This window comes from Capra hircus, chromosome 7 (genome assembly GCF_001704415.2).
Source record: "Capra hircus breed San Clemente chromosome 7, ASM170441v1, whole genome shotgun sequence".
In the NCBI taxonomy this organism is placed as follows: Eukaryota; Metazoa; Chordata; class Mammalia; order Artiodactyla; family Bovidae; genus Capra; species Capra hircus.
Window position 1 is genome coordinate 53,301,549 of NC_030814.1, and position 27,274 is coordinate 53,328,822.

The following is a 27,274-nucleotide window of genomic DNA, read 5'->3' on the forward strand; positions in this document are numbered from 1 at the left end:
ATTCTGTTCAAGATATCCCATCTTTCATAGCCCTCACGTGCCCAGACTAGACCCTGCCTTTTCATTCTCTGACTGTGTCCTTCCTACCATTAAAATGTCCATATTTTTTAAAGGATGTTTCTTTCCCTTAACCTGAACCACCTCCTCATCCGACATTTTCATAAACCAATATCTTTTGAGTCTGACTTCTTTGTCTTAATCACTTTATTCGGTTATATATATATACACCAAAAATGTACTCTTTTTAAGTGTATGATTTGATGAATTTAGACAAACCTATATAACACCACATAAAACATTTGCATTACCCAAAAAGCACTATAGTTTGCCATTTCTGGAATTTTATATAAATGGAATCAGACAATATGTACTCTTCAGTAAGACAGTCCTTTTTTCATATCTTAACATTTCTAAAATTGGATGTATCTTACAGTGAACATCTAATATAGTAGTGCTTTTTAAATTCCCTTTATGGCTATAACTAAATAATGTATCTTATAATAGATAATATCTTTGAATCAGGGATATGTATGTATATATTTATACACATATGCTTAATACATGTATCTAATTAGTTGGTTTTTTCTTTGGAGGGAATGATGCTGAAGCTGAAACTCCAGTACTTTGGCCACCTCATGCAAAGAGTTGACTCATTGGAAAAGACTCTGATGCTGGGAGGGATTGGGGGCAGGAGGAAGAGGGGATGACAGAGGATGAGATGGCTGGATGGCATCACTGACTCGATGGACATGAGTCTGAGTGAACTCCGGGAGTTGGTGATGGACAGGGAAGCCTGGCGTGCTGCGATTCATGGGGTCGCAAAGAGTCAGACACGACTGAGTGACTGAACTGAACTGAACTGACCATCAGACAGTAAGCACTGGGAAGGTAGAATCTTTACTTTCTTGTGTAGATTCCCAAAGTACCTGTGGCTGACTACTGACAGAAGCTAGGGGACTTCGTTGATGGTCCAGTAGTTAAGATTCTGTACTTCCAATGCAAGGGATGTGGGTTTGATCCCTGGTGGGTGAACTAAGACCCCATATAATGTGTGTCATGACCAAAAAATAAAATGATAGGAGCTAAATAAATACTGCAGAAACTGGTGGTAGCAAGTTTCAAACAGTTTTCCAAAAATATCTTCTAACGACAAAAACTTGCCTACAACTCTTCTTGGAATGCATCAATAGTCTCTAATTATAATAGGGATTTTCTTTGAGGGCTCAGCTATCTCTGCATTAGTACAAGACAACATTTCCCAAAATTTGTTTTGTGGACAATTAATATAACTCAAGGCACTAATAAAAGTCTTAGGGTTACCACTGTCACAGGAATTTGGGAAACGTTTCTTATCATTGTCTGCTCCTTGGAGATTCACCATTCTTTAGCACTAAAAGGACGGAAAAGTCCTGCAGCAAAGATAAAAGTTTTAACTCTGTTTCAACCTCAGGTTTCTTTGACTCTGGAGCTTTATGGAACCTCCATTAATCACTTACATAACACAGTTTGTCAAAGACAGGTCTAACACATAAGCATAGATTTGAAAATGAGAAAGAGGAACTTCCCTGGTGGTCCAGTGGTTGAAAATCTGCTTTCCAATGCAGGGGACACAGGTTTGATCCTTGGTCCAGGAACTAAAATCCCATATGCCACAGGGCAACTAAGCCTGAGCACCACAGCTACTGAGCCTAGGTGTTCTGGAGCCCATGCTCTATAGCAAAAAAAGCCCCTGTGCGATGCAACTTAGAGAAATCCTGTGTGCCCAATGAAGGGCCTGCACACCTCAACAAAGACCCAGAGCAGTCAAAATAAAATAATAAAAATAAACTAAATTAAATAAATGAAAAAGGGGGAAGATATTGAGATAGAAGAGAACCATATATGAGCTGGTCCCTGCTCAGCCAAAAGCTATGCAGTGGCATCTGGAATGAGATAGATGGGGATGCTGTTTGCGTGTCAAGGGCTGAACAAGCACTTTCCCTTGTTCCATACTCTCTTCATAGTATGAAGGGACATGTGGGCAGACAACCTTTCCTAAGAGGCATCGAAACAACACAAAGTATGCACTGCCTAATCCCTTAGGTGACACGCCCCAGTGCACATGATGGATAATTGAGGTTGAGTAAGGAGAACCTTCCGCCCCAGCCATCTGCTTGGGCCATCTCCACCAGGGGATGCGCTGCTGTTTGTCTACTGGCCGGATACCTCTAACTGATGAGAAAACTGAAGCAGTTAATAGAATAGTTTGCTAAAACAGAGAGAAGCCCACCCGCAGGAATTACCCTGATTGCTTAAATGATGGCAAAATCCTTCTCCAAAATAGCACTGACCAAATACACACAGACACGAAGGGACATCAGAGCAGGCCAGGTGAAAATCAGGTAGAGACTCAAAGAAATGTACAAGAGCTTCCTTTCATTTTTAAAAATATTAGTTTAAACATTGGCATACAGTAAAATTGACTTTTTCCCCTCCTGGCATATATTCATATGAATGTTAACACATATATAGATTCATTTAACTGTCACCACAAACAGGATACAGGATAGTCCCTTCATCCCATAAAACTCCCTCACGCTATCCTTTATAAATCTTCTCCCAACCCATAACCCCTGGTCACCACTGAAAACCACACTTTTTCATCACTGTAGTTTTGTCCCTTTGCTTTTGGGCTACACCACTTGGCATGTGGGATCTTAGTTCTCCAACCAGGGATCGAACCCAGGCCACCTGCATTGGGAGCATGGAGTCTTAACGATCGGACTGCCAGGGAAGTCCCTAGTTTTGTCTTTTCACGAACCCCTTTTTCTTTTGTTATCCCCTTCGCTTAATTTTTGAACAGAGGTCTCTGTATGTTTATGTGTGGGTACAAAGAGCTCCAAATCCAGTGCTCCAAACTTTGTCCTTTATTGTTACCGTTTTGTTACTTAACATTCACCATAGTATACTAAGCATTTTACGTACATCATCTCATTGTAGCCTTATGACATATGTACACCGTTAATATCACCATTGCACAAATATGGAAACTGGGGATCAGAGAGGTTAAGTGATTTGCCTGAGGCCTCACAACTCAAAAGTAATTGAATACCAGCACAAACTCAGCTCTGTTTGACCACAGTCCTTAAACAGTAATCAGTGAAATGGGGAGGACTGTAACTAAGAAGGTGGTATATTGACAGAGGTTGGCGGTCAAGTCAGTTTGGAGCCATATGGTTTTGTAAAAGGTTTGCAAATGTGGGAGGAGCCGGAGAACTATCTGGGTCTCCTGACTTCTCAAACTTGGCTCCTCCACTTGCCACATCCAGGCCTCGCTGACCCAGTGCCATCTGCCTGCTATCTTCAGGGGCTTAGGATGGTTTTAACTGACTTGCAAATTTAGCAGAGATGACCATGTGTGTCCCAGCACTGCTGTAGGACACAGCAGCTGAGACCCAGGAAAGGGCCTGGATGCCCTTTGGTTTCTCCCCAGCCTCAGTTCCCCCCTGTGCCTTCTGACCTCATTTTTCCATCTCAGCTGCTTGCCACACCAGCTGAAGAAGTTTCTAGGACACAGCCACCTGGTCTGTGTGCTGGAGGTGGCAGGTGTGTTCTCACTGAGGTAGGGCGAGCAAGATAGGAATGTGTGTTGTTGGCATGATGTTTAACAAAGAAAGGAGAGAGTCTGGCCCTGCAAGACCCAGGACGGCGACATTTGTGTTGGGGATAGAAAGATGCAGGGGAAAGGAGAGACAGATGCTAGGGAGGCGTTGGCAATGCTGGGAAGCTGGACCAGGTTGTTGCTCTGTGTATGGTGTTTTGCTGAGCTCGCCATTTGCAGAAGAGAAGCTGGCGAGTATTGTTTTCTCCTAGAATCCATTCCTAGCTCCTAAAGGGTCTTGGAAATGAGCTACCAAGCCAGCTCATGCTGGGAGGAATCACACACCTGAATTATGGCCTCACATCCTTTGGAGACACACATACCAACCAAAAATCAGGGTACCAAAGACCATCTCTGGGGGACACTTGATTAACAGGAGATGGTGCATAATTTAGTGTGGAAAGTCTTGAGTTGCTTTAATAACAATAACAATACCAGCTAAAATTTATTGAGCACATAATATGAACCAGTCACGGTGCTGCAAGCTAAGTGACATGAATTGTCTCATTTATTTCTCCCCCAAAACCCTCAGCCAAAGCCTTTGACTGTGTGGATCACAATAAACTGTGGAAAATTCTGAAAGAGATGGGAATACCAGACCACCTGACTTGCCTCTTGAGAAATCTGTATGCAGGTCAGGAAGCAACAGTTAGAACTGGACATGGAACAACAGACTGGTTCCAAATAGGAAAAGGAGTACATCAAGGCTGTATATTGTCACCCTGCTTATTTAACTTCTATGCAGAGTACATCATGAGAAACGCTGGACTGGAAGAAACACAAGCTGGAATTGAGATTTCTGGGAGAAATATCAATCACCTCAGATACACAGATGACACCACCCTTATGGCAGAAAGTGAAGAGGAGCTAAAAAGCCTCTTGATGAAAGTGAAAGTGGAGAGTGAAAAAGTTGGCTTAAAGCTCAACATTCAGAAAACGAAGATCATGGCATCCGGTCCCATCATTTCATGGGAAATAGATGGGGAAACAGTGGAAACAGTGTCAGACTTTATTTTTCTGGGCTCCAAAATCACTGCAGATGGCGACTGCAGCCATGAAATTAAAAGACGCTTACTCCTTGGAAGAAAAGTTATGACCAACCTAGATAGTATATTCAAAAGCAGAGACATTACTTTGCCAACTAAGGTCCGTCTAGTCAAGGCTATGGTTTTTCCAGTAGTCATGTATGGATGTGAGAGTTGGACTGTGAAGAAGGCTGAGTGCCAAAGAATTGATGCGTTTGAACTGTGGTGTTGGAGAAGACTCTTGAGGGTCCCTTGGACTGCAAGGAGATCCAACCAGTCCATTCTGAAGGAGATCAGCCCTGGGATTTCTTTGGAAGGAATGATGCTAAAGCTGAAACTCCAGTATGTTGGCCACCTCATGTGAAGAGTTGACTCATTGGAAAAGACTCTGATGCTGGCAGGGATTGGGGGCAGGAGGGGAAGGGGATGACCGAGGATGAGATGGCTGGATGGCATCACTGACTCGATGGACGTGAGTCTGAGTGAACTCCGGGAGTTGGTGATGGACAGGGAGGCCTGGCGTGCTGCGATTCATGGGGTCGCAAAGAGTTGGACACGACTGAGTGACTGAACTGACTGAACAACCCTCAGAGGTAGGTACTGCTATTATCTCCAGGTTTCAGAAGGGGAATTGGAGGCTGGTCCTGAGGTTCATCCAAAGTATGCAACTATCGAGAGGCAGAATCAGAATCTGAATTGTGGCTTTTTCAATGCCTAACTTTGCAAGTTTTTAGCTTCACTGCTTTCCTGCCTGTTCTAAATCAGAAATATTATTAAACGGTAGTGGAGAAAGGAGGAAGAGCGGTCAGCAATTCAGAAGCCCATAATCTTCTCGAAGACTTGCAAAGTTCCTTTGGCTCGGCCACAATATGGGAAGGAATAAGAACCAGCGACATCAGCACTGACATGGGTCCTCCAGGAGTCTGTTGATTTTACCTATTGGCTTGAAATAATTGCATGCTGTAGAAACCTACAGCCATTTCTCAAGTTTTCTTTTTACACAACTGGCTTGGGAGGGTTTTAGACAGGTAGGCACAATGGACTATTTTTGCTTTTCTCTCTTGGGTTGGCACGATGAAGTGTGGCTCTTGGTTCCACCCTGGCATACTGGCTAGCACAGAAAGTACCAGACCCCTTTGAGCCAACAGAAAGATCTCGATGAGCTTGTTTTTTAGATGAGGCAAGGTGAGCAGAACAGACTGTGGACTTAAAAAGCTCCTGAACAGGAAATTAAATGAACTCTTTGAGAATGTCACCTTAACACTGAGTCCTCTGGAAGAGGTATTTTGCAAAATGGTACCCCATGACAACAGGTTGTTTATGCCCGATTAGTAGAGTACTTTATACTTATTTTTACACTGGCCTGGACTCCTTGTAGACTCAAGTTCAATAATAACACCTATTACACTCTCCTGCAAGGACTATCACTCCTGCTGTTTTGTAGAATGTCTCATGCACGACAGGGCACAATAAACAGTCAATAATAATGTTTACTATGATAACGATCTTCCAAATGCCTTTCATCTAAGGATCTCAAAGTGCCTTGAAAACATTCATTAGTTAAGCCTCACCATGGCTCTCCACTCTTATAACACATTTTCCCATTTTACAGAATTTTAAATTGAGACCCAGCAAGCTGAAGTGGCTTGCCCACAGTAATATAGTCAGTTTAAATGAATGATAATGATGATGCTTTGCATTTACCCAGCATAGGTTTTCTAAAGTGATATGAGTATGTTGTAAAGATAATGTTTACACTATCCTGGAGGAAGAAGGGTAGCAAATATTATTAAGAGTTGACTGGGTTGGGTAAACTGAGGCCAAGAGGGCAAGTATCTTGATGAGGGTTTGACTGAGGATGTAAGGCCACACCTCCGCCTCTCAGAACAGTGTGTAGCCTCTCAGATAATCTGCAATTGTCTGAACCCAGGGATGCACCATTGCTTTCACACTTCAGGAGAGTCAGCTAGATTTGGGGGGAGTAAAACAGGATGCAGAATTATAGCTGTATTCACATCCAGGAATAGTTTGTTCACATCCCTACTGAGAGAGTCAAAGGTATGAAATGAGCCACATGGAGAAAGGTGGGCTCAGGAAAGGGAGGAAATGGGTGAGGGTGTGGAGTGGCCCCCAGCTCTGCCCTCTCATAGAGCATCTTCACTAAACCAGGTGCTGCTGGAAAGCAGGTGCCCTCAACGGCTTGGTTTGTTTTAGCCTCATGGCAGGACTCGGTCCAGTGCAGCTCAGAGGATGGGCACAACCCCGTCACCTGCCCCTTGGTCTGAAGTGATGGGTCCTCGTGAAAGATTTCCAGGGACATGCAGGTTCTTACTGGCTGTCTCTTATTCCTATAAGAGAATGAGAGCTCTAGTTCCTATAGCTCCCCATGCCAGGACGGACCTGGGAATTTGCTGTGGTTCAAAAAGTAGGTGGCTGTGGATCCATCTGTTGCTACCTTTTCTTAGCAACATAGCCACATCAAAAAGAAGACAGCATGCGCAAAAATATGTGAAGATGATAGGGGACTTGCCTCCTCCCAGGCTCCCAGCACTCTCTGAGTGATGGATGATACTCCACCCTGCGGGGAGGCAAGTCAGACTTTGCAGGGTGAGGGAGGAGAGAGGTTGCTGGGTCTCAGGAATTCAAAGGGAGATCTGCTGACCCGAGGTTCAGCCTGATGCTCTGTAAACACAGCCTGCCTGAGAAAGCTGGAGCGCCTACCCCTCCTCTTCCAAGCCTGTGGATTCTGATTGATGACTAGACCTAGGGCTAATAAGGAGCCTTAAAGGAGGGCACCAAGCCCTTTTGTGGAATGTGTTCTCACACAATGGCAATAAAAAGTCTGCTGTGAAGAAATCTCACTGAAGCCCGGTTTCTTCCTGCTCTCCTTTTGGAAAGTTTCCACACTACCCTGCTGCATGGGTGGCTTAAGGGTGCAGGGAGCCCAAGGAGTAATAGGCTGTTGAGAAGAATATTTTGGAAACTTGTCCTGAATGCACTCCCGAGCCTATTGTCCTTCGTTGGGAAGGAGTCCGGGGAAGACCCTCCCACCCTCTGCTACTCTTCACAGCAGGGAGTCATGGTTAAAGTCGTGGTTAACTGCCAGGGTTAAAGCTTGCTTTATGTGGCAGTTCACAGAATTTCTGAGTATGCCAACCACCCACCCATGGTGTGCCACGCCCACTTGGACACACTGACTCTGGGGATGACAGCCAATAATCCTCCTGGAGCCACAGGACCATGATCTTCTCTTGAGTTATCCCCTTCCCCAGCTTCCCAGAATGAGGCTCACAGGCAGGTCATATAAAGTTCCAAGGATGTGCCCACAAGGCTGGACAGGACGATTCACGTTGTCCAAACACAAAATGCATTACTGGGTGATCTCCTGTGGCTCACCTGGAGTGCTTCATTTTTCATGGCAGGCTCTGATGTGCATTTTCTGTATGGTTTATTCATTTTGTATAGTAAGACACATCTTCGGGGCTCCTGTACATGTCGGTTGTACTTCACAGCCCAGCCTTTCCTGTCAATCACTCCACCCACATAGATGCTTCCTTCCTGATCGAACTTTGTGCGTCCAGTGTCTTGATAAATTTGAGTGATTGTGAACGAGCATTGTCATCATGGCACTTTATGACTGGGAGTGGCAAGATGGATTTGGGTAAAATGCAAACAAAACCTGACATTTAGTAACTTCTCTGAGATTGCAAAAGTGACAAGCAGTTGGATTTGTTTTTCTTTTTCTCATCCTCTGTGCATTTCCCATGCCCTGATTTGGCCTCAGAACAGCAGAAATGAAAGACCAAGAATATAACCAAAGGACTTCCCAGGTGGTCCAGTGGTTCAGAATCCGCTTGCCAATTCAGGGAATACGGGTTGGATCCCTGGTCCTGGAAGATCCCACATGGCAGTAGTAACTAGGCTGTGTACCACAACTACTGACGCAGGCTCTAAGCCCGTGCTTCCAAACAAGAGCAGCCACTGCAATGAGAAGCCTGCACACCACAAGAAAGACCCAGTGCAGTAAAAAATAAACACATAAATAAATAAACAGTCAAGAAGGCTTTCCATGTTCTGCCACCTTCTGGACCAGAAGCAGGGAGGACCTGGGTAGCTTTAAGAATTTTAAGAGTTCCTGATTGGACTGGATAGGCTCAGGGTTCCACTGAGTCTCAGTACGACAATCACCACCCACAGAAACTTATCCTCAGGGAATCCTCGGCAGCGGCTCTTTGAAACAGAGCTAAAAGAAGAGAAGCCCCAGCTGCTGGCGCGCACAAACCCAACCTCCAAGGAAACACGAAGGAACAAATGAGATCTTTCTTACCCCATCCATGTGGATTCTGACGTTAGGCACCAGCCGGAAAGGACTGCACTGCGGACCTCTGGGGTGAGTACTGCTCCTCCGGCCGTCCTGCGGGGTCAGCACGCCAGGCCGGCGGAATGACCCCCCTCTCCTCGAGCCCTGTCCGGCCCGCACGCCGTCCAGGAGGCGCACGAGCAGCAGGTTGGCTGGCAGCGCCTCGATGCTGCAGAACACCAGGGTCCTGCACTCGGGGCACCTCAGCTCCTTGTGGGCCTTGAAAATCCTCTGGAGACATGGCTTGCAGAAGGTGTGCTGGCAAGGGAGAACTTTGGCGGTGACATCGAGCTTTTCAAGGCACACAGGACACTCCAGAAGATCAAGTAACGTCACGTCATCCATTTTATTTTAAAACTCCAGTCCTGACCTGGAGGGGCAGAGTCCACATGGTCTGGTCAGCTGAGCCAGTGGGGCAGAGACGGGGCTTCTTGAGAGCGTCAGGATGCCCGCTTGTCTGAAGGAGAAAGGAAGACGGAAAAAATTGTGATTGCCTTCAGAGGTATATCCCACCTACAGGAGGCAGAGCCTCATGAGGCGGTTCGCAGGGACTTTGTTTCCGCACCCAAGTTTCAGATGACTCATTCTGATTCAGTGCTAGCAGGTAGAGACCTCGACTCCTGCCTGCTGGAGGATGCGAGGGAGCAGCCAATACAGCTTCTGACTGCTTGCCGGACTAACTTACTCATTGCCTCTCCGTGAGCAAGGCGGGAGAAGGGAGACAGAACTGACCCGGGGCTCCAAGGAGGAAGCTTTCCAGCAGTCCGTCTGGATCTCAAATGAAAGGCCCCTCAGGATGTAATTTCCCTGAAGCTATTTTCTCTCTTTCTCTTCTTTAAGTGTATCTGTTATCTGCATCACACTGATAACAAGCTGTTTACATAAGTGGATGGGAATCTCCCGTAGTTGTAGAATTCTGTCCTTCACAGTACATCTTCCCCCTTTATTTGGTTCTAGCAATGTACAATTTCTACGAGAACCTAATTTTCAAAAATTGTTTTGCCTCAACCCCAGGCTGTGGAGCTTGAAAGTTTTTTCTTTCTTTTCGTTCCTCTTTTTTTCGCCTTCTTACCTTGATTATCTTAGCCTCAGAGACACCATCCCTCCCATAGATAAAGTTGCACAGCCTGTTTTGTTACTTTGACAACTGTTCTGTTTCAACTGGAGCAGATAGGAATTTGGGATTGTGGTCACAGCCTGCAAGAACCAAGATGGGGCAGCCAATACAGGGGTGTGTGTGTGTGTGTGTGTGTGTGTGTGTGTGCGTGCGTGTGTGTATTCTGAAAATTATCCTTGTTCCAGAAACAGTTTCCTTGTGGGTGTCTGAGAAGTCCCCCTCTTAAGGAAAGTGGCTTGGGAACAAACAGGTCCCGGTCCCTCTCAGCTCCAGGGCTTAGGGGAACGCTAGCGGGAGGTTTGCACGAGCCAGTGGCCCCACTGGTGGAGACAGGCAGACAGGACAAGCCAGGCTGGGAGAAGGCGCCCGGCGTCCTGAGACAGCTCCAAAGATGTCAGCATGCGGAGGTGTGCGGGGTGGGGGCCACTAACCTTGAGCTGGCCACCCGGGTCTGAGTTCAGCTCAGCACTGTCCTCGATGCTCCGCCAGGCTCCCTCCACCGGCTTCCGCTTCCCCTGGAGCTGCTGCTGCCGCCGCTTTGAAAACTTTAGCTCGAGTCTTAACTCATTTCGGGGATCGCCTTACCCAGCCCGGTTAACGCTTTCACCGCCGCTCTGCCCTTTGCGCTCTCACACTCTGCTACCAATCGATCCTTCCTTTGTGGGAGTCGATTTCAGGGAAAAGATTACAAGGGGGTAAAATACAAGTCAATTTCCTCTAAGGTTAAGTATTGACAAAGTTTATACTTCCCCTTCCTCATTTTCTGTCCTTTCCCGGAAATTGAAACACACTCAAGTTATGAACATGCCAAGGTGATTGTGTTTATTTCAAACCTTTATGAGGATTTCCTGAAAAGTTCAAACGTATTAAGGTAGCTGTGAACACAAAGATAAACCGGTCACCTAAAAAGTACTGCTCTATAAAATCAGCCAGTCCCTGAACTGTGAGATTTGAGACGGACTTGAGCGATCTGTTTGCTCAATCTTATGAAATTAAAAAAACGAAACAAAACAACAGTGTTGTGGTAGTCCAGACACATCCTTGAAAAATCAAAGGACAGGAGGGCTTAAAAAAAAAAAGGAAAGTAGAAATTACCTGGTGGTCTAGTGGTTGGAATTCTGAACTTTCTCTGCCAAGGGCTGGGTTTGGCCCCTGGTTGGGAAGCTAAAATCCCACAAGTCACCAAGCTATGTAGCATGGTGCAAATAATAATAATAAATTTAAAAAGGTAAAAAGAAAAAGTAATATCCCAGCTTCTCTTATCCTACCCACTGGAGCCTTTTTTAGCCCCAAATAATGCTTATACTTCTATTTCTTGATTTATCAATAGTATATTTCATTTAACACTTTAACACTACACTACAAAGTTATCCAATAAAGTAAATAATAATCATCATCATTAATACCTAACAACAGAGTAGTGTAGCCCTTATCTATGCCAAGTACTGTTGTAAATATTTTATCTTCATGAACTCATATAATCCTTCTATCAGCCCAATGATACACTGGCCTCTTACCCTCATTTTATGAAGAAGGGAACAGAGACCTGAGACATTAAATAAGTCATCCCAAGAGACACGGTGATCTGTGGCCTTCACTACCATGTCCTGTGGTGACACAGCTTTAAGAGGAGGAGAGATGGTTGAGGTGAGCTGGACCTCATCTAAGACAGCAGAAAGTCAAGAGATAATGACGAAAGTGACCGATCAAATTCTTTGGCAGATGAGGCAGCTGAGAGATTCTTGAAGTTGGGAGATTCCTTGAAGTTGCCCAGTAAGCTAGGGGCAGCGCTGGGACTAGAGAGTGTGTCTTCTCTCTCAGACATAAGGCTGACAATTCCTTATCAGGCAGAAAGCAAACAGATTGTGGTGATTTGTTTGTTTTAGAAAGTTCTTTCGTGTCAGTTCTGAAAAAGCAAGCATGCTTGACGTTCGAAACGGGGAGATTTTAGGGATGGAGCAGATGAAGTCATATGTTCCCCCAGGTGCAGAGCCCTAGTTTGGATCTGTGTCAATTTCAGAGATCACTTTCAATTCTTTTTTTTTTTTTCCCCTCTCCCTTTTATGGAGGGTGTTTTGAGCTTCAACACCACCACACCTTACTCTATTACCTGTCTCCTTCAATTAATTTCCAGTTTAGATTTTGTGCCTATCAGGAAGCCCCTTGCCATTTGAGACCCTTTACTGTCGCCGCTTGGTAACTCTGATCTGCCTCCTCTGTGAGCGGCCCCTGTCCTTTCACCCTGCAGAGAGGGCCACTCCTGCGGGAACTCTACCTGCTCCCCTCTCCTGTTCTTGGACATCCTCTCTCTCTCTTACATACCCACATCGGCACCTTCACACACTGGCACACACACGCTTGCGCAAGGACCAGTAACGTGACATTTATGTCCCAGAGCAGTGTGAAGCCTTTGAACAGACTGTCTCCTTTTCCTGCCAACCACCCTTCAAGGCGGATGCTATAACTTTCCCAGAGTCACAGAGGTTGTGATCTAGGTTGGCCTAATCCCAGGGCCTAGATTCCTTATCATTATTGTTCCCCGTGTTATAAAGTTATGTATTTGCCCTAAGTACACCATGTATGTTTACTTAAGTGTTATGTGAAGATTCATACACAATATTATGGATGCTTCCTGTAACCTACCCCATCTTCAGATTCTCCCATCCCTGAGAACATTCCATTTCAGGAAGTCAAAATAGATCCAGTGCTACTATATTTAACAATTATAATTTCTTCAGAATAAAATGGTGATGGTAGAATTTCCAACACTAATGTGGGGCAGAGAAAGTTTACACTGAACAGGAGTGGTGTTCTAGCACCTTTCAGGTCACACCCTGTAGGTGGTCCCTACCATCGCCCACCTGCGAGGTTAGTCTTAGTGGAAATTCGAGGAGAATTTTTCTTTTGAAGCTTCTGAAGCAGGGGAAGAGTTTTCAATGGGGATTTCATCCTGGCTTACCCAAATGCAAACCTGGCGTCAGATCAACTGAACAACCAGTCCTCCAAAACAAACAAAAAGGTGAACTCTGCAAGGCTTCCCAGACTCCAGGCTCAGGCCACCAACCACCCTCACCCCATCAGCACTCCTGTTTATATTTGTACGATTATGTACTGATTACAGACTGTGCTCTTTTTAAATATACCTGCTGTGTGATATTTACGAGTTACTGCTGCTTGTATGTACAAGCATACCTTGATTTATGTTTTTTTTTTTTTAATCTGATCGTAAATATTCCCCTGTGCAATATCCCTCAGTAGATTCCCATTGACCTTAGGATACAATCGAGATCTTTTTTCTGATCTGTCAGGCCAGACATGATATGGTTCCTGCTCAGTCATTGACTTATGCCCATGTCTCCCCCTTCGCTCATCCACTTAGTCCCACTGGATTTTTCTTTTCACTCGGGATAGTTTAAGTTTTTCTGCCATAGGGTATTTGTTCGTATTTCTTCTTTCCGCCTGCAGCTTGCTTTCTAGTTGCTCTCTTCTAGTTACACTCCCACACTTTGTTTTCTTCACCTCCTCCTCTGCAAGTTTTAGCTTAAATGCTGCTTCCTCCAGGAAGCCTTCCTTGATTCTCATTACTAGAAACTTTATCATCCTATGCTTCATGACAGTTATCACAATTGTAATTCAGTAATTTTTGTAATAATTTATTGAATCCTTGATTCCCCCCAGTAGACTGCAAGTTCCAAGAGAGCAAAGCACTTATAATAGACAAACTACTCTATCCCTTGTACTTAACATAGTCATTGGCATGTGGTTAATGCTTAATAAATGTTTTTTGGGTGAATTTATGAATGAATGGCATAATGTTTTTAAAAACTGTGTCTGAGCAGGGACTTCCCTGGTGGTCCAGTGGTTAAGACTCCATGCTTCTAATGCAACTGGTGTAGGTTTGATCCTTGGTCCAGAACTAAGATCCTGCATGCCTTGTGGTGTGGCCAGAAAAAAAAAAAAATGTATCTGGGCTGTTGATAATAGTTTTATGTTGGAGACCTCTTGAATGTCACTTTGTTCTCTGCCTCACATCTTATACTAAGAAGTTTTGCCAGATTCAAGTGGTTGCTACCTAGCACTGTCAGGACCCTGCCATGTACCTCCTGCTTCCCGCTCCAGAGCTTCTCTGATGTTGCAATATGCGATACCATAGGAACTTGTTCTCTAGTCACAAGTGTATGATCCAAAAGTGTGGACCACCTTTCACTAATGGTGAGTCTATGGTAAAGGCTTCTTCCTCTCATCCTTTGGAGTGAGAAGTCTTGAGATTTCATAAGACTCTTCAGAAGGTTCAGTGGCTTCCCAGGTGGCGATAGTTGTAAAGAAACCGCCTGTAGATGCAGGAGACATAACAGGTGAGGGTTCGCTCCCTGGGTCGTGAAGATCCCCTGGAGGAGGGCACCACAACCACTCCAGTATTCTTGCCTGGGGAACTCCATGGACAGAGGAGCCTGGTGGGCTACAGTTCATGGAGCCCCATGAACTGCAAAGAGTCAGACATGACTGAAGTGACTAAGACACACGTTCAGAAAGTTCTGTGGCATGAGTACCACTCACTCATTGGGTGGCTAATGCAATAATGCATCCTCGTATCATCTCTCCTTCATTCCCTGTATCACTCTTTCATCCCTAACCTTTGCTCCCAAATAAATTACCTTCAAACAAGCAAGTGTTTGTCTCAGGCTAAGATAGTGTCTTTCAAATTTAAAATTAAATCATGAAACAGGTGTACAGACAGTTTTGTCAATCAAATTGGTTTACTCATTGGAGTTATCATTTTAGAGATGTGCTCTTTTCATTTGATCTGTTCTTAACCCTTTGGAGGTCTTAGGAGCTTTTCCGTAAGGGGAGCCTGGTGGGCTGCCGTCTATGGGGTTGCACAGAGTCGGACAAGACTGAAGCAACTTAGCAGCAGCAGCAATCATTTGTAAATAAATCCATAAGTCCGTTAAAGGAGTTCAGTTGCTGGAAATCTGAGGTATTATGTCAAGGGGTCATGAAGACTCTGTTGAGTATCCCTGGACTCTTGTTGGCAGACCCCACACTTTGTAATTCCCAGCTCTTTGTTCTCAGTACCTAGTATAAATTTGAATATAGGTTTTAAATATTTGAATGAAGCTCTATTATCTGTTTCCATGATGCTGAATTTGCCTTTTGTGATTTGGTTTTCTAATGGTATTGGGAAACCTTTGGAGCTATTCAAGGATCGGAGAAAAGTGGACATCTTTCGAAGAGTGGAAATGTGTAGGAAAGCAGAATGGCAGTGGTTGAATGGCTATTAGAAGTTTTGTCTTTTTTTGAACTGAAATTTCCTTTCTAATCAGAAGGATGTCTGCAGGTCAGGAATACACTTTAGGGAATTCCCATGCAATCACCGGACCCACAGTGACCCAAAGTCCTGGCAAGGCTAAGAGTCACGCCAGATTTTCTTGAGATGACTGTGCGTACACGCGTGCTCAGTTGTGGCTGACTCTTTGCGACCCCATGAACTGTAGCCTGCCAGGCTCCTCTGTCTGTGGAATTTCCCAGCTAAGAATACCGGAGTGGGTTGCTGTGCCCTCCCCCAGGGGATCTTCCTGACCCAGGGAGCTAACCCGAGTCTCCTGCGTCTCTTTCATTACAGGCAATGTTTACTGCTGAGCCTCTGGGAAAGCCTAGAGATGACGAATGGTCTTTAAATTTCAGGACAATGGTAGGAACCAGCAGTCACCTAGTCTGAATCCTTGCCCTGCCGGTACCTAGATGGATTACTTGGGCTGATGATTCCATTCTTCTATCCCTTGGATTCCTCATGTTTCCAGTGAAGTTACTAAGGAAGCTTATCTCACTGAGTTGTTCTGAGGAGTCTGTGAAATGATGTATTGAGTAAGTGCTTAGTAGCTATAGGATCGTCTTCACCTTTTTCACTTGTGTAGGCAGATCCTATAAGAGAACCAGGAGTCAGGCTGTTCTGCCTCTCTCCCAAGCTCAACTCTTAAAGAGAATACGCCAGGCCAAGTGACTGGTCAATTTCTTATTGACCAAAATGCCCTCACAGGACTTCCTAGTGATCCAGCGGTTAAGACTCTGTGCTTCCACTGCACGGGGTGCAGGTAGGATCGCTGGTTGGGGAACTAGTTGGGGAACTAGATCCCTGTTTGGTTGCTTTTAGCCATAATCACATTTTTTTTTTTTTACATCAAACCACTTTTTTGTTGAAATAAATTTATTTTAAAAGGGAGCTTCAAAAATACTATGTAAATGGAAAACCAGTTTCATCTGCTGCAATTTGAAGGCAAAAGTGCATTTCATTAAACTAATAAAATGCTATTGAATTCCAGTTGACTGATATTGCCTGCCTACCTCTGAACTTGCAGCCTGAACAGTGTGTTAGAGGGAGAATTAGCAAGTATGAGAGAGGTGCTGAAGAGCAGCCCTAAACTGAGGCTTTCTCCTTGATGCGCTCAAAGGCCTGAAAGAGAAATGGATGCTCTTCTCGCGGTGTGACTCACTGTTACTACTCTGTGTTGGGGCACCCCCGCTTTTTGAAACCACCCTATTAAAGGAACTGGAGAGATGCAAAGAACCAAAAGAAGGACAGAATCCTACCCGTTTTCTGCGCCATAAATGTTGATTCAACCACCTCTGCATTGGGTGAGAGAGTCTTACTTGCATTTCTTCCCCTTAATTTTTAATAAAAGACAATAGTCTACTACGCATCATTGTATTCTTTCCTCTGCAGAGGGTTGGAAAGGAGTTCTAAAGGCAGTTGTGTGAGAGTTTTAAAGGCATCTGTAGATGTAGGAAAGAGAGAATTCTATTAATATTTAAAAAAATAATTCAGCTGTTTAAATCTGAGTCAAGTCTGTAGCCTAGTTATTGTATTGGGTTGGCTAAAAAGTTCATTCAGGGTTTTCCATACCATCTTACAGAAAAACCCAAATGAACTTTTCGACCTACCTAATATTATGCCGGTGTTCCTCTTTTTATACTTTATTGTTTTTATATATGATATTATCACTCAGGGAAGATTGGCGAAGGGTCCAAGGGATTTCCCCATACTACTTCCATGTTTGCAGCTTTTCGTGAGTCTATAATTATTTCAAAAAAAAGAAAGAAAGAAAGAAAGAAAAAATAAACCAGTAAAAAATTAGACATGGTTTTACAAATATGTCCCTATTTGACTCTGAAATACCACTTCTAGAAATTTATACTAATGGAACAGATATATACCCAAATATGTTCCTCATATAATTATTTGTGGTATTTTAAAACATCCTTAATGTCCAACAATAGGGTAATGGATAAATGGATAAATAAATAGTGGAGTAGATGGGTAGAAGATAGACACATACTAAAACTATTGAAAATTATAGTGGAGATGTATATTTAATGACATAAAGGACATACACAATTAAGTGATAATAGAAACTCACAAGCCATATGAGCCCAGGTTATGTAAAAATGTTAACTAGAAATATAATATTGAGACTAGAAGCACATATGCCCAAATGTCGGTGACAGTTACTTCTGCCCACTGGACTTATCAATTGATTTTAATTTTTTAATTTTGCTCAGGTGTGTTTGTAGTTTTTCTACAATGAACATATATTACTGGTGTAATAAAGTTTTCAAAGATAATAAAAATAGCTTAAATCACCATAGATTTACGAAAACATTTACAATAGTTAAATCCTGTAACACTAATAGTCGATGAATTACAATGGATAAGATAGCCATTGAAAAGAAAAATAAATACCAAAGCTCTGAAATTGCTGTATGTAGACACATTAATCCGTAACAGATACTGTGACTTACAAAAGAAAAGGGCTGTGATCAGTTATTTCACTCAAAACCAGTCTTTCTCCTCTTCCTTTACAGTTTCCTTTCTGATGAAATCAGTAAATGTTTTGATTCAAAACCATAAGCAGGATCCAACCTTAATACTTATTAAACTCAGGGCAAGTCTGTGCAAGAGTTGACTCTTTGCCTGGGCTATTGGGTAACCACAATCTTGTCCTTTTGATCAGAGGTGGGAAAGTTGCAAAACTTAGTAATTTCCTGAATGCCCTGATTAGTCCTACATGCCTTTCTTCATAAGTAGGTCTTCTAGGATAATAGGAAAATACATGATAAACAGATACCTTCCTCTTTTTCTAAAAGAAAGGATTAGAATTATTTTGCTATAACTACTGTAAATATTTGTCAAGTCAATTAGACATTTTTTGGGCCCTGTGATGTGCTGATTATTTATTAATTATTCAATATATAAAATGTTACTCACTCAGCCCTATAAATTGTTTCTCTTCCAAATAATCCCTGTTCCATGGTGCAGGAACCATGTCTGTGTTGTTCATTTGTGCCTGGGACAAATAAATATTTGCTGAGCGGTGAGGATGAGTCATTTGTTCTTGGAATTCTTACTGCATTCCTAAGAAGAAAGCCTGACACTTGGAATCTGCAGACATGCTTTGAAACTCGCCTCTGTCACTAACAGCACTGTGTCCTCGGGTGTTCAAAAGTTCTAAGCTTCACCAACCCACAAAAGTGCTATCAGTAATACGTAATTGTCAGGAATGACATTAGGAATAAACTTCCTAATATGTGTGGGTAGCTCTTAGAATAGTCTAGTGCACAGTAGTTGCTTGAAAGATATTAGTTGACAGCAGCCAAACTCCTTATTTTGCCCTAGCTGTAACTGACTCCTTTCTGCCATTGTTTCTAACTTATTGTAGTGGTTAGTAAGTTGAAAGGTCTATGTTATCTTTTATATTTTTAATTTTTATTGGAGCATAGTTGCTCTACAATGTTGTTTTAGTTTCTGCTGTATAGCAATGTGAATCAGCCATACACATACATATATATATATAGAGAGAGAGATCCCCTCTTTTTTCAGCTTTCCTTCCCATTTAGGTCATCACAGAGCACTGAGTAGAGTTCCCTGTGCTATACAGCAGGTTCTCATTAGTCATTTATTTTATGCACAATAGCATATATATGTCAATCCCAATCTCCCAATTCATCTCACCTTCTCTTCCCCCCTTGGTATCCATGTGTTTGTTCTCTACATCTGTGTCTCTATTTCTGCTTTGCAAATAAGTTTATCTGTACAATTTTTTCTAAATTCTGGATATGTGATATTACACAATATTTGTTTTTCTTTCTGACATGCCATCTTATTAAATAAGAGGATGACTCAGAGAAAGTTACGGCTTCCCTGGTGGCTCAGAGGTTAAAGCATCTGCCTGGAATGCTGGACACCCGAGTTCGATCCCTGGGTCAGGAAGATCCCCTGGAGAAGGAAATGGCAACCCACTCCAGTACTCTTGCCTGGAGAATCCCATGGAGGGGGGAGCCTGGTAGGCTACAGTCCATGGGGTCGCAAAGAGCTGGACACCACTGAGTGAATTCACTTCATTTCACTTCACTTAAAGTGCTAATATTTAGGAGCTTCCCTGGTGGCTCAGAGGTTAAAGCATTTGCCTGCAATGTGGGAGACCAGGGTTCAATCCTTGGGTTGGGAAGATTCCCCTGGAGAAGGAAATGGCAACTCAGTACAGTATTCTTGCCTGGAGAATCCCACGGAGGACGGTGGGCTACAGTCCACGGGGTCACAAAGAGTCGGACATGGCTGAGCGACTTCACTTAGAAAAAGTTGATTAAACATCATATAATTGGTTTTCTCATCTGTAAAACAGGGATGATAATAATAGTGCTCACTCCATAGGATTGCTGTAAGCATTCCCTGAGAAGATGCTTATAAAATGCTTCAAAGAGTGTGATACAGAGTTAGTGCTAAGTAAAGGTTAGCCATTATCCTCTTACCAGACCTCTTATTATTTATCATGTTGTATCTAAAGTACAGCTTAACACTGAGCCCAACTTCTGGCTTCTTTTCTGAAAGAGTTATTCATTCTGATTTGGTCATTACATGATTATCAACTCACAGAGTAGCTGCCCAGTGGCTTATGTGGTCTTGGGCATTGTAGCATCTTATACATTTTAAGAGGGAGTGGAGGTGGCCATTGTGTTAGAATAAATACTAACAATAAACATTATTTTGTGACAGATTCTATGCAAAAAACTGTAACCCTGTTCTTACCCCAATCTTAATAGAGAGGTTTTTGTTTTGCCCCAGCTAGTGCTTGGGGGGACGTCAGGACTTATGTCCAGGCAATCTCTACTGTTAACCTCCAAGTCATCCCACTTGCTGCATTTATCATATAAAGAGAGACTATTTTAGTCAAATCCTTGTTGTAATTTTGATCCTAGATTGTAATCTTTAGTTCCCCTCAGTAAAGCTCAAAACTTGGAAACATACACAACTTTTTATACAAGGAACAGAAATGGAAATAAGCCTGAAACATAAAGAGAGAAAGTATAGGGAGTATTTTTTTTTAATAGATAAAACAACAAGAAGTATCAAAGAACTAAATAAAAACTAATCAATATATTTGTATAAAAATTTCTTTGATTTTACTGTCTAAATAGCCAGGACATGGAAGCAGCCTAAATGCCCATTGACAGATGAGTGGATAAAGATGTGGTACGTATATACAATGGAATATTACTCAGCCATAGAAAGGAAATAATTGGGTCACTTCTAATGATGTGGATGAACCTAGAGTCTGTCATGCAGAGTGAAGTAAGAAAGAGAAAAACAAGTATGGTATATTAACACATACATGTGGAATCTAGAAAATAATACAGATGAGCCTATTTGCAGGGCAGGGATAGAGATGCGGATGGAGAAAACAGACATGTGGGCATGGTGGGGGAGGAAAGGGTGCGACTAACTGGGATTCTAGGGCTCACATATAGACACTCCATGCGTAAACAGCTGGCTAATGGGCAGCTGCCGTGCAGCACCGGGAGCGCAGCTCAGGGCTCTGTGATGACCTAGAGGGCGGGGTGGGGGTGGGTGGCTGGGAGGAAGGCTCAAGAAGAAGAGGGTATGACCTGTATGCAGGTCAGGAAGCACCCATTAGAACTGGACATGGGACAACAGACTGACTCCAAATAGGAAAAGGAGTACGTCAAGGCTGTATATTGTCACCCTGCTTATTTAACTTATATGCAGAGTACATCATGAGAAACGCTGAGCTGGAAGAAGCACAAGCTGGAATCAAGATTGCCGGGAGGAATATCAATAACCTCAGATATGCAGATGACACCACCCTTAAGGCAGAAAGTGAAGAGGAACTAAAAAGCTTCTTGATGAAAGTGAAAGAGGAGAGTGAAAAAGTTGGCTTAAAGCTCAACATTCAGAAAACGAAGATCATGGCATCTGGTCCCATCGCTTCATGGGAAATAGATGGAGAAACAGTGGAAACAGTGAGAGACTTTATTTTTTTGGGCTCCAAAATTACTGCAGATGGTGATTGCAGCCATGAAATTAAAAGACGCTCACTCCTTGGAAAGAAAGTTATGACCAACCTAGATAGCATATTAAAAAGCAGAGACATTACTTTGTTCACAAAGGTCCGTCTAGTTAAGGCTATGGTTTTTCCAGTGGTCGTGTATGGATGTGAGAGTTGGACTGTGAAGAAGGCTGAGCGCCGAAGAATTGATGCTTTTGAACTGTGGTGTTGGAGAAGACTCTTGAGAGTCCCTTGGACTGCAAGGAGATCCAACCAGTCCATCCTAAAGAAGATCAGTCCCGAATGTTCTTTGGAAGGACTGATGCTAAAGCTGAAACTCTAATACTTTGGCCACCTCATGTGAAGAGTTCACTCATTGGAAAAGACTCTGATGCTGAGAGGAATTGGGGGCAGGAAGAGAAGAAGATGACAGAGGATGAGATGGCTAGATGGCATCACTGACTCAATGGACGTGAGTCTGAGTGAACTCCAGAAGTTGGTAATGGACAGGGAGGCCTGGCATGCTGCGATTCATGGGGTCACAGAGTCGGACACGACTGAGCCACTGAACTGAACTGAACTGATAACTGGTTCACTTTGTGGTACAGCAGAAATTAGCATAACATTGTAAAGCAGCTGTACACCAATGAAAAATGAAAAAAATTCCTTTGGCTCGTAACAACAAACGGAGAATCCCATAAATATAACCAGAATTATCATATCATTTTGTTTTCATGCCCAGTTTATGAGGTGACTGTGAAATAATTTTTAGCTGGAACTCTAAAATATGTTTGTCCTGCTGCATCTGCATTTTCCATTTGCAACATTATCTTTGTTTTGATCATCTGTGGGTAGATCAGGAGTATAAGAGCGTGGTCATTCAAGAAGAGGGCTCACATGCTGGACAGTTCATCTCTTTTTTAAAAATTTACTTATTGACGTAGAGTTGATTTACCAAGTGTTAAATTAATTTCTGCTGTATAGCAAGGTGATTCAGTTATACACATATTTATATTCTTTTTCTTCATGATTTATCACAAGATAGTGAATATAGTTCCCTGTGCTATACACTAGGACCTTGTTGCTTACCCATTCTGTGTATAATAGTTTGTATCTGCTGATCTCAAACTCCCAATCCATCCCTCACTTCTTCTCCCTCCCTGCTTGGCAACTACAAGTCTGTTCTCTATGTTTGTGAGTTGAGAAACTCATCTCTGATCCCTCTCTCCAGTCTCAACCACTCCTTGCCTCTTGCTTGGGGACAAAACATGGCTTGGATTCTAACCCAACTTCAGTATTTTGTCCTTATGTATTGACATTTTAAATATGCATTATTCTCTTTTACTAATTTCACATTTTGAAGTTTATTCGACAAAAATGCCCAGGACTTCCCTGGTGGTCCAGTGGTTAAGCGTATGCCTGCCAATGCAGGGGTCACGGGTTCAATCCCTGGTCCCAGAAGATTCCACCTGCAAGGGGCAACTGAGCCTGTGTACCACAACTACTAGAGCCAGCGCTCCACAGAGCCCGGGCCCGACAACAGGAGCAACCACAGGAATGAGAAGCCCCTGCTCCGCAACTAGAGAGTAGCTCCCCTTCGCCACAACTAGAGAAAGCCCGCATGCAGAAACGAAGACCCGGCGCAGCCGAAAAGAGTACATTTTGTATTATCTTGTAAATAAATACAATTTTAAAAAATGAAAAATGCCTAAATATACAAAGATACAGACAAGGGTTTTTACTGTTATTTTTTGTTTGTAACTGAAGATAAATGGGGCTAACCTAAATAACTGTCAGGAAGGGACCATAAAGTGGTCATTCAGAGGAATGCATAGGTAGAGTTGTGTGTATTGATCTGGATATACCAAAAAAGAGAAAATTATAGGCAGCGCCTCTTAATACTCATATTATGGAAGGGTTTCATAAGGACTGACATTAATGATTGCAGACTCAAATGCATATGAGGGCCAGACTGGTTTTATAAATGGGTCAGGTAGGGACTGTAACAACCTTGAGAGCACACCCAGTGTGGAAGTAACTGGTACTACTCAGTTTCAGATAGTCATTACTGGGAGGGTGGTGGATTTTTGAATTTTCCAAGAGACGCTGTAAGTGATGGTATTTTTCATGCTACTGTGTGATATTCTATTTCCCTCTCAGCCACCTTCAAATCTCCACAAAAATATCTCAGATACAAGAACGTTTTGATGTTTAATTCATGGCAACTAATTGAAATATTTAAAAAAATACTGCACGAGGTCATCTGTAAACTGGATTTGCCTTGCAGTCTTATGGCACATCAATCTCTAAAATCCTCTTGCATGCGTGCATGCTTAGTCGCTCAGTCGTGTCCGGCTCTCTGTGGTCCTGTGGACTATAGCCTGCCAGGCCCTTCTGTCCATGGAATTCTCCAGGCAAGAATACTGGAGTGGGTTGCCATCCGTTCTCTAGGGGATCTTCCTGACCCAGGGATCAAACCTGGGTCTTCTGTATTGCAGGAAGATTCTTTACCAGCTGAGCCACGAGGGAAGCCCCACCAGTGGCTATCTCTGAAGAATTATATTATGGGCCAACATCTGAGCACAGTTTTCTACGTTCTACACATTGCTCTGTGTTTAAGGGTTTTTAGGACTGTTCCAGAACCAGTTTTTTGGTCGAGGTGAGTGGGTAAGGGGCCTGTACCCTTGAGGAGCAAGGGCTAGGGCCTCTGCAGTGACCTGGAAATCCACGTCCTTGGACAGGTCTCGGAGATAAGACTTAGACTGCTTCAAGGTAGAGGAGAGTAAGTGGTTTTTGGAAATGTGCAGGTCCAAGGTATGCCCCAGTGAGGAGATGCCCCCTGAATGGATCAGATCTGCCCCCTGAATGGATCTCCTCCCATGAGGAGGCTCATGGGAACAACCTTGACCACCAGGAGCCTCTTGATGGACAGCTGGTCCCATGGCCATGACTCGCCTGCAAGAGAACTATGGGGTGTAGATGGTAAGTGTCTGCTTCCTGCTTCCTTCCATGAAGATGTTCAGATCTGCCACATAGCTCCCCCTACCCCACCTGCAAGGCAACTCAGCACAGCCCCATGTAGCTAGGGTTTGACAGTATTATTGGTTGTCCAGATAGTGTTCCATCCCCTGCTTCTGACCCCACCAGCCATGGGCCCCTCAGGCAGAAGGCAGTCTGCTGAAAGACTTGGTATGAAGCCATGGCCTGGCGTAGAGAGCTGGTGCACACAGGGTGCTGGGTAGCTCTTGAACTTGCAGCTGCACACACCCTCCCCCTTCCCATCAGATGGGCTGTAGAGCAGTGAAGCTTTCTTGTTTCTTTACTGCTTTTATGATAAATACAAACATGCCTACTTCGCTGGCCTTATGCTAGAAAGGTCTGAACCAGAATGAGTTTCCAGACCATTTCAGACTGGAACCAGTTCCCGGATTTTGGTCCAGCTTTGGTTGTATTACTGACAGTAAGAATCTCGAGTCTGGTGGATACCCCTGGGCTTATCCACATAATGATGACGGACTTGTCTGGATACTGCTTTGGACTAGGGTTTCTACAGCCTCGAGGTACTTCTGGTCATGTTGGACTGTATGAGTCCTCAATGGTGGAAGCAGCATTTTGAGAATGTTGGGATAGAATGATTGTCTCTGTCATTTCCATGGTGTGCCCAGAGCTTGTGAGACAAAGGGTGTCTACGTGATCATCTGTCATTCATTCACTCTTTCATTCAGCAAAGATGTTCTGGGGGTTCCCTGGTGATCCACTGGTCAAAATTTGGGGCTTCCATTTTAGCAGGTGTTAGGATTGATCCTTGGTCTGGGAACTAAGATCCTGCATGCTGCGTGGTGAGGTCAAAAAAAATAAAAATAAAAAAAGAAAGAATAGCTCAGGCTCTGCTGCCACCAACATAGATGCATCTTCTGAGTGCTTCCCATGTGTCTGGCCCTGTGTTGTACCCCTGTGAGAGTGAGGTATTTGCGCGTAGCTCCCAGCTTAGGAGGTGACATCAAATCAAACAGACTGAAGAGTCCTGTGGTGAGGGTCCACACACGGTGCCTCGGGAGACCCCAGAGGAAGTTGGGGAAGACTTCCCTCAAGAGGTGGCACCTGGGCTGAGTTGGGAGAGATGAGCAGGAGGAGTTAGCCTGGTAAAGGAATGGAGGGGGATGTTGAGAGACCCACAGGCGTAAAGGCATGAAGGCAGGAGAGGACCTGGAGTCTTCTGGGATCAGCCTATACTCTGTAGAGCCTGAGTACTGGGTTTGTGGCAGGAGATGTCAGGCTTTCAGGCCAGCATGGGCAGCTCCCTGATCGCAGACACTTGACACAGCAGCCTGGAATCCTGGACCCCAACCTGAAAACACCTGAAAGTCAATGATCGGTTTTTTAGCTAGGGAGATTGGGGGCTGTTTTATATCAATATCTGGAGTAGAAAATGATACCCTACTCCAGCATTCTTGCTTTGGAAATCCCATGGACAGAGAAGCCTGGCAGACTACAGTTCATGGGGCTGCAAAGAGTCAGACATGACTGAGCTCAGCAAACATATATCAATATATTTCTATCAACAAATATTTTCACCAGAGTCTTCATTTTACGTTCCCTTGATTCTGTGAACCAAGAGGGAGGGGGTGGAAATACTGGTGTGTTTTTCTGAAGTGAAAAGAAAGAGCCATGTGTTAAAAAAGAAATAACATGCTACAAAATGATGGGTGAGAAACAGTAGCTTTTTTACCTTCCTGTGCTGCTTGATTTTAGACATTTCATGACATGTTGTACATTGTCTGCAAGTTAATTAAGCCATCGACTTGGAAGGTTGCTGGTAAATTCCAAACCAGTTTCGAGGGTGTGTATATATTCTGTGTGGGGAGCTGGTTAAAGGCATCCGAAACATTATGATAATCCTCGCTGAGTATTGCTAGAATTTCTACTGGCAATTCACCCATTTCTGGCATCATTACCCACAAAAGGCTTGGCTTCCCTGGAAAGGTAGATGAATACCCAGTTAATAGTAAGAGAATAAGCATGTTTAACTTGGTAAGAACTTGACTTCCCTGTCCCACAAGGGGAAAGGGAAAAGTTGGTGGTTTTTGAGAGAGAAGGGAGGGAAGGGAGGAGCAGCCCCGGGTGGCTGGTGACGCTGTGAAAGCCCCACAATTGCTGTCGAGGTGGTTTTTCACCCCTGGAGCAGGGTGATCTCATTCGTTGCTCCCTATGCACTCAACCCTGGCTTTCTGCTCTTTTTGCCATGAGGACACCTGCATCTGCTGAATGTGTAAGTGTGCCTCAGGGAGGCTGTGAGGATTCTTAGAGGCAGACTAAGCAGGATTCAGGTGCTACTCTGCAACTTATTTAGCTGTGAGAGCCTGGGAAAGTGGCTTATCCTACCTGACCTCATTTCAGAATGCCTATCTAGCCTGGTCTTCTGGGACAATGGAGTGAAATGAGATGTTTGGGTACAGTGACTGGCATATAACTGATGTTCAATAGATGTTCACTTCTTTCCTGACCCTTGACTAAAACTGTTGGGTTGGCCAAAAATTTCATTAAGGTTTTTCTGTCAGATGGTAGGGAAAAACCCAAATGAACTTGGGGACCAACCCGACACTTTTTATTGGTTTCCATAGGAATAACCATTTGAATCCCAGACTCTCTCCCTGCTGACTTTTCACCAGTGAGGAAACACATGTTTAGAGAAGTGGGAACCTGGGGAAGGGAACACCCTGTATTCCAATCCTGCTGTTACTACTTACTTGGGACAGGTCGCTGGATATTTTTGAGACTTAGGTTTCTTCTCTG

General features: G+C 43.8%; 1 protein-coding gene across 5 annotated transcripts in view; it reads right to left on the reverse strand.

Moving 5' to 3' along the window:
* Window positions 1-10,852, reverse strand: part of SH3RF2 (SH3 domain containing ring finger 2) — a 149,178-nt gene extending 138,326 nt beyond the window's left edge. For 2 of the 5 annotated variants that reach the window (XM_013965660.2, XM_013965657.2), the window contains exon 1: window positions 8,993-9,984. In XM_013965660.2, the coding sequence (XP_013821114.2) occupies window positions 8,993-9,370 (378 nt within the window). In that variant the 5' untranslated portion in view covers window positions 9,371-9,984. Of the gene's footprint in view, window positions 1-8,992; window positions 9,985-10,573 lie in introns of those variants that run through there. The other 3 variants (XM_013965658.2, XM_013965659.2, XM_005683093.3) reach the window with 2 other exon arrangements.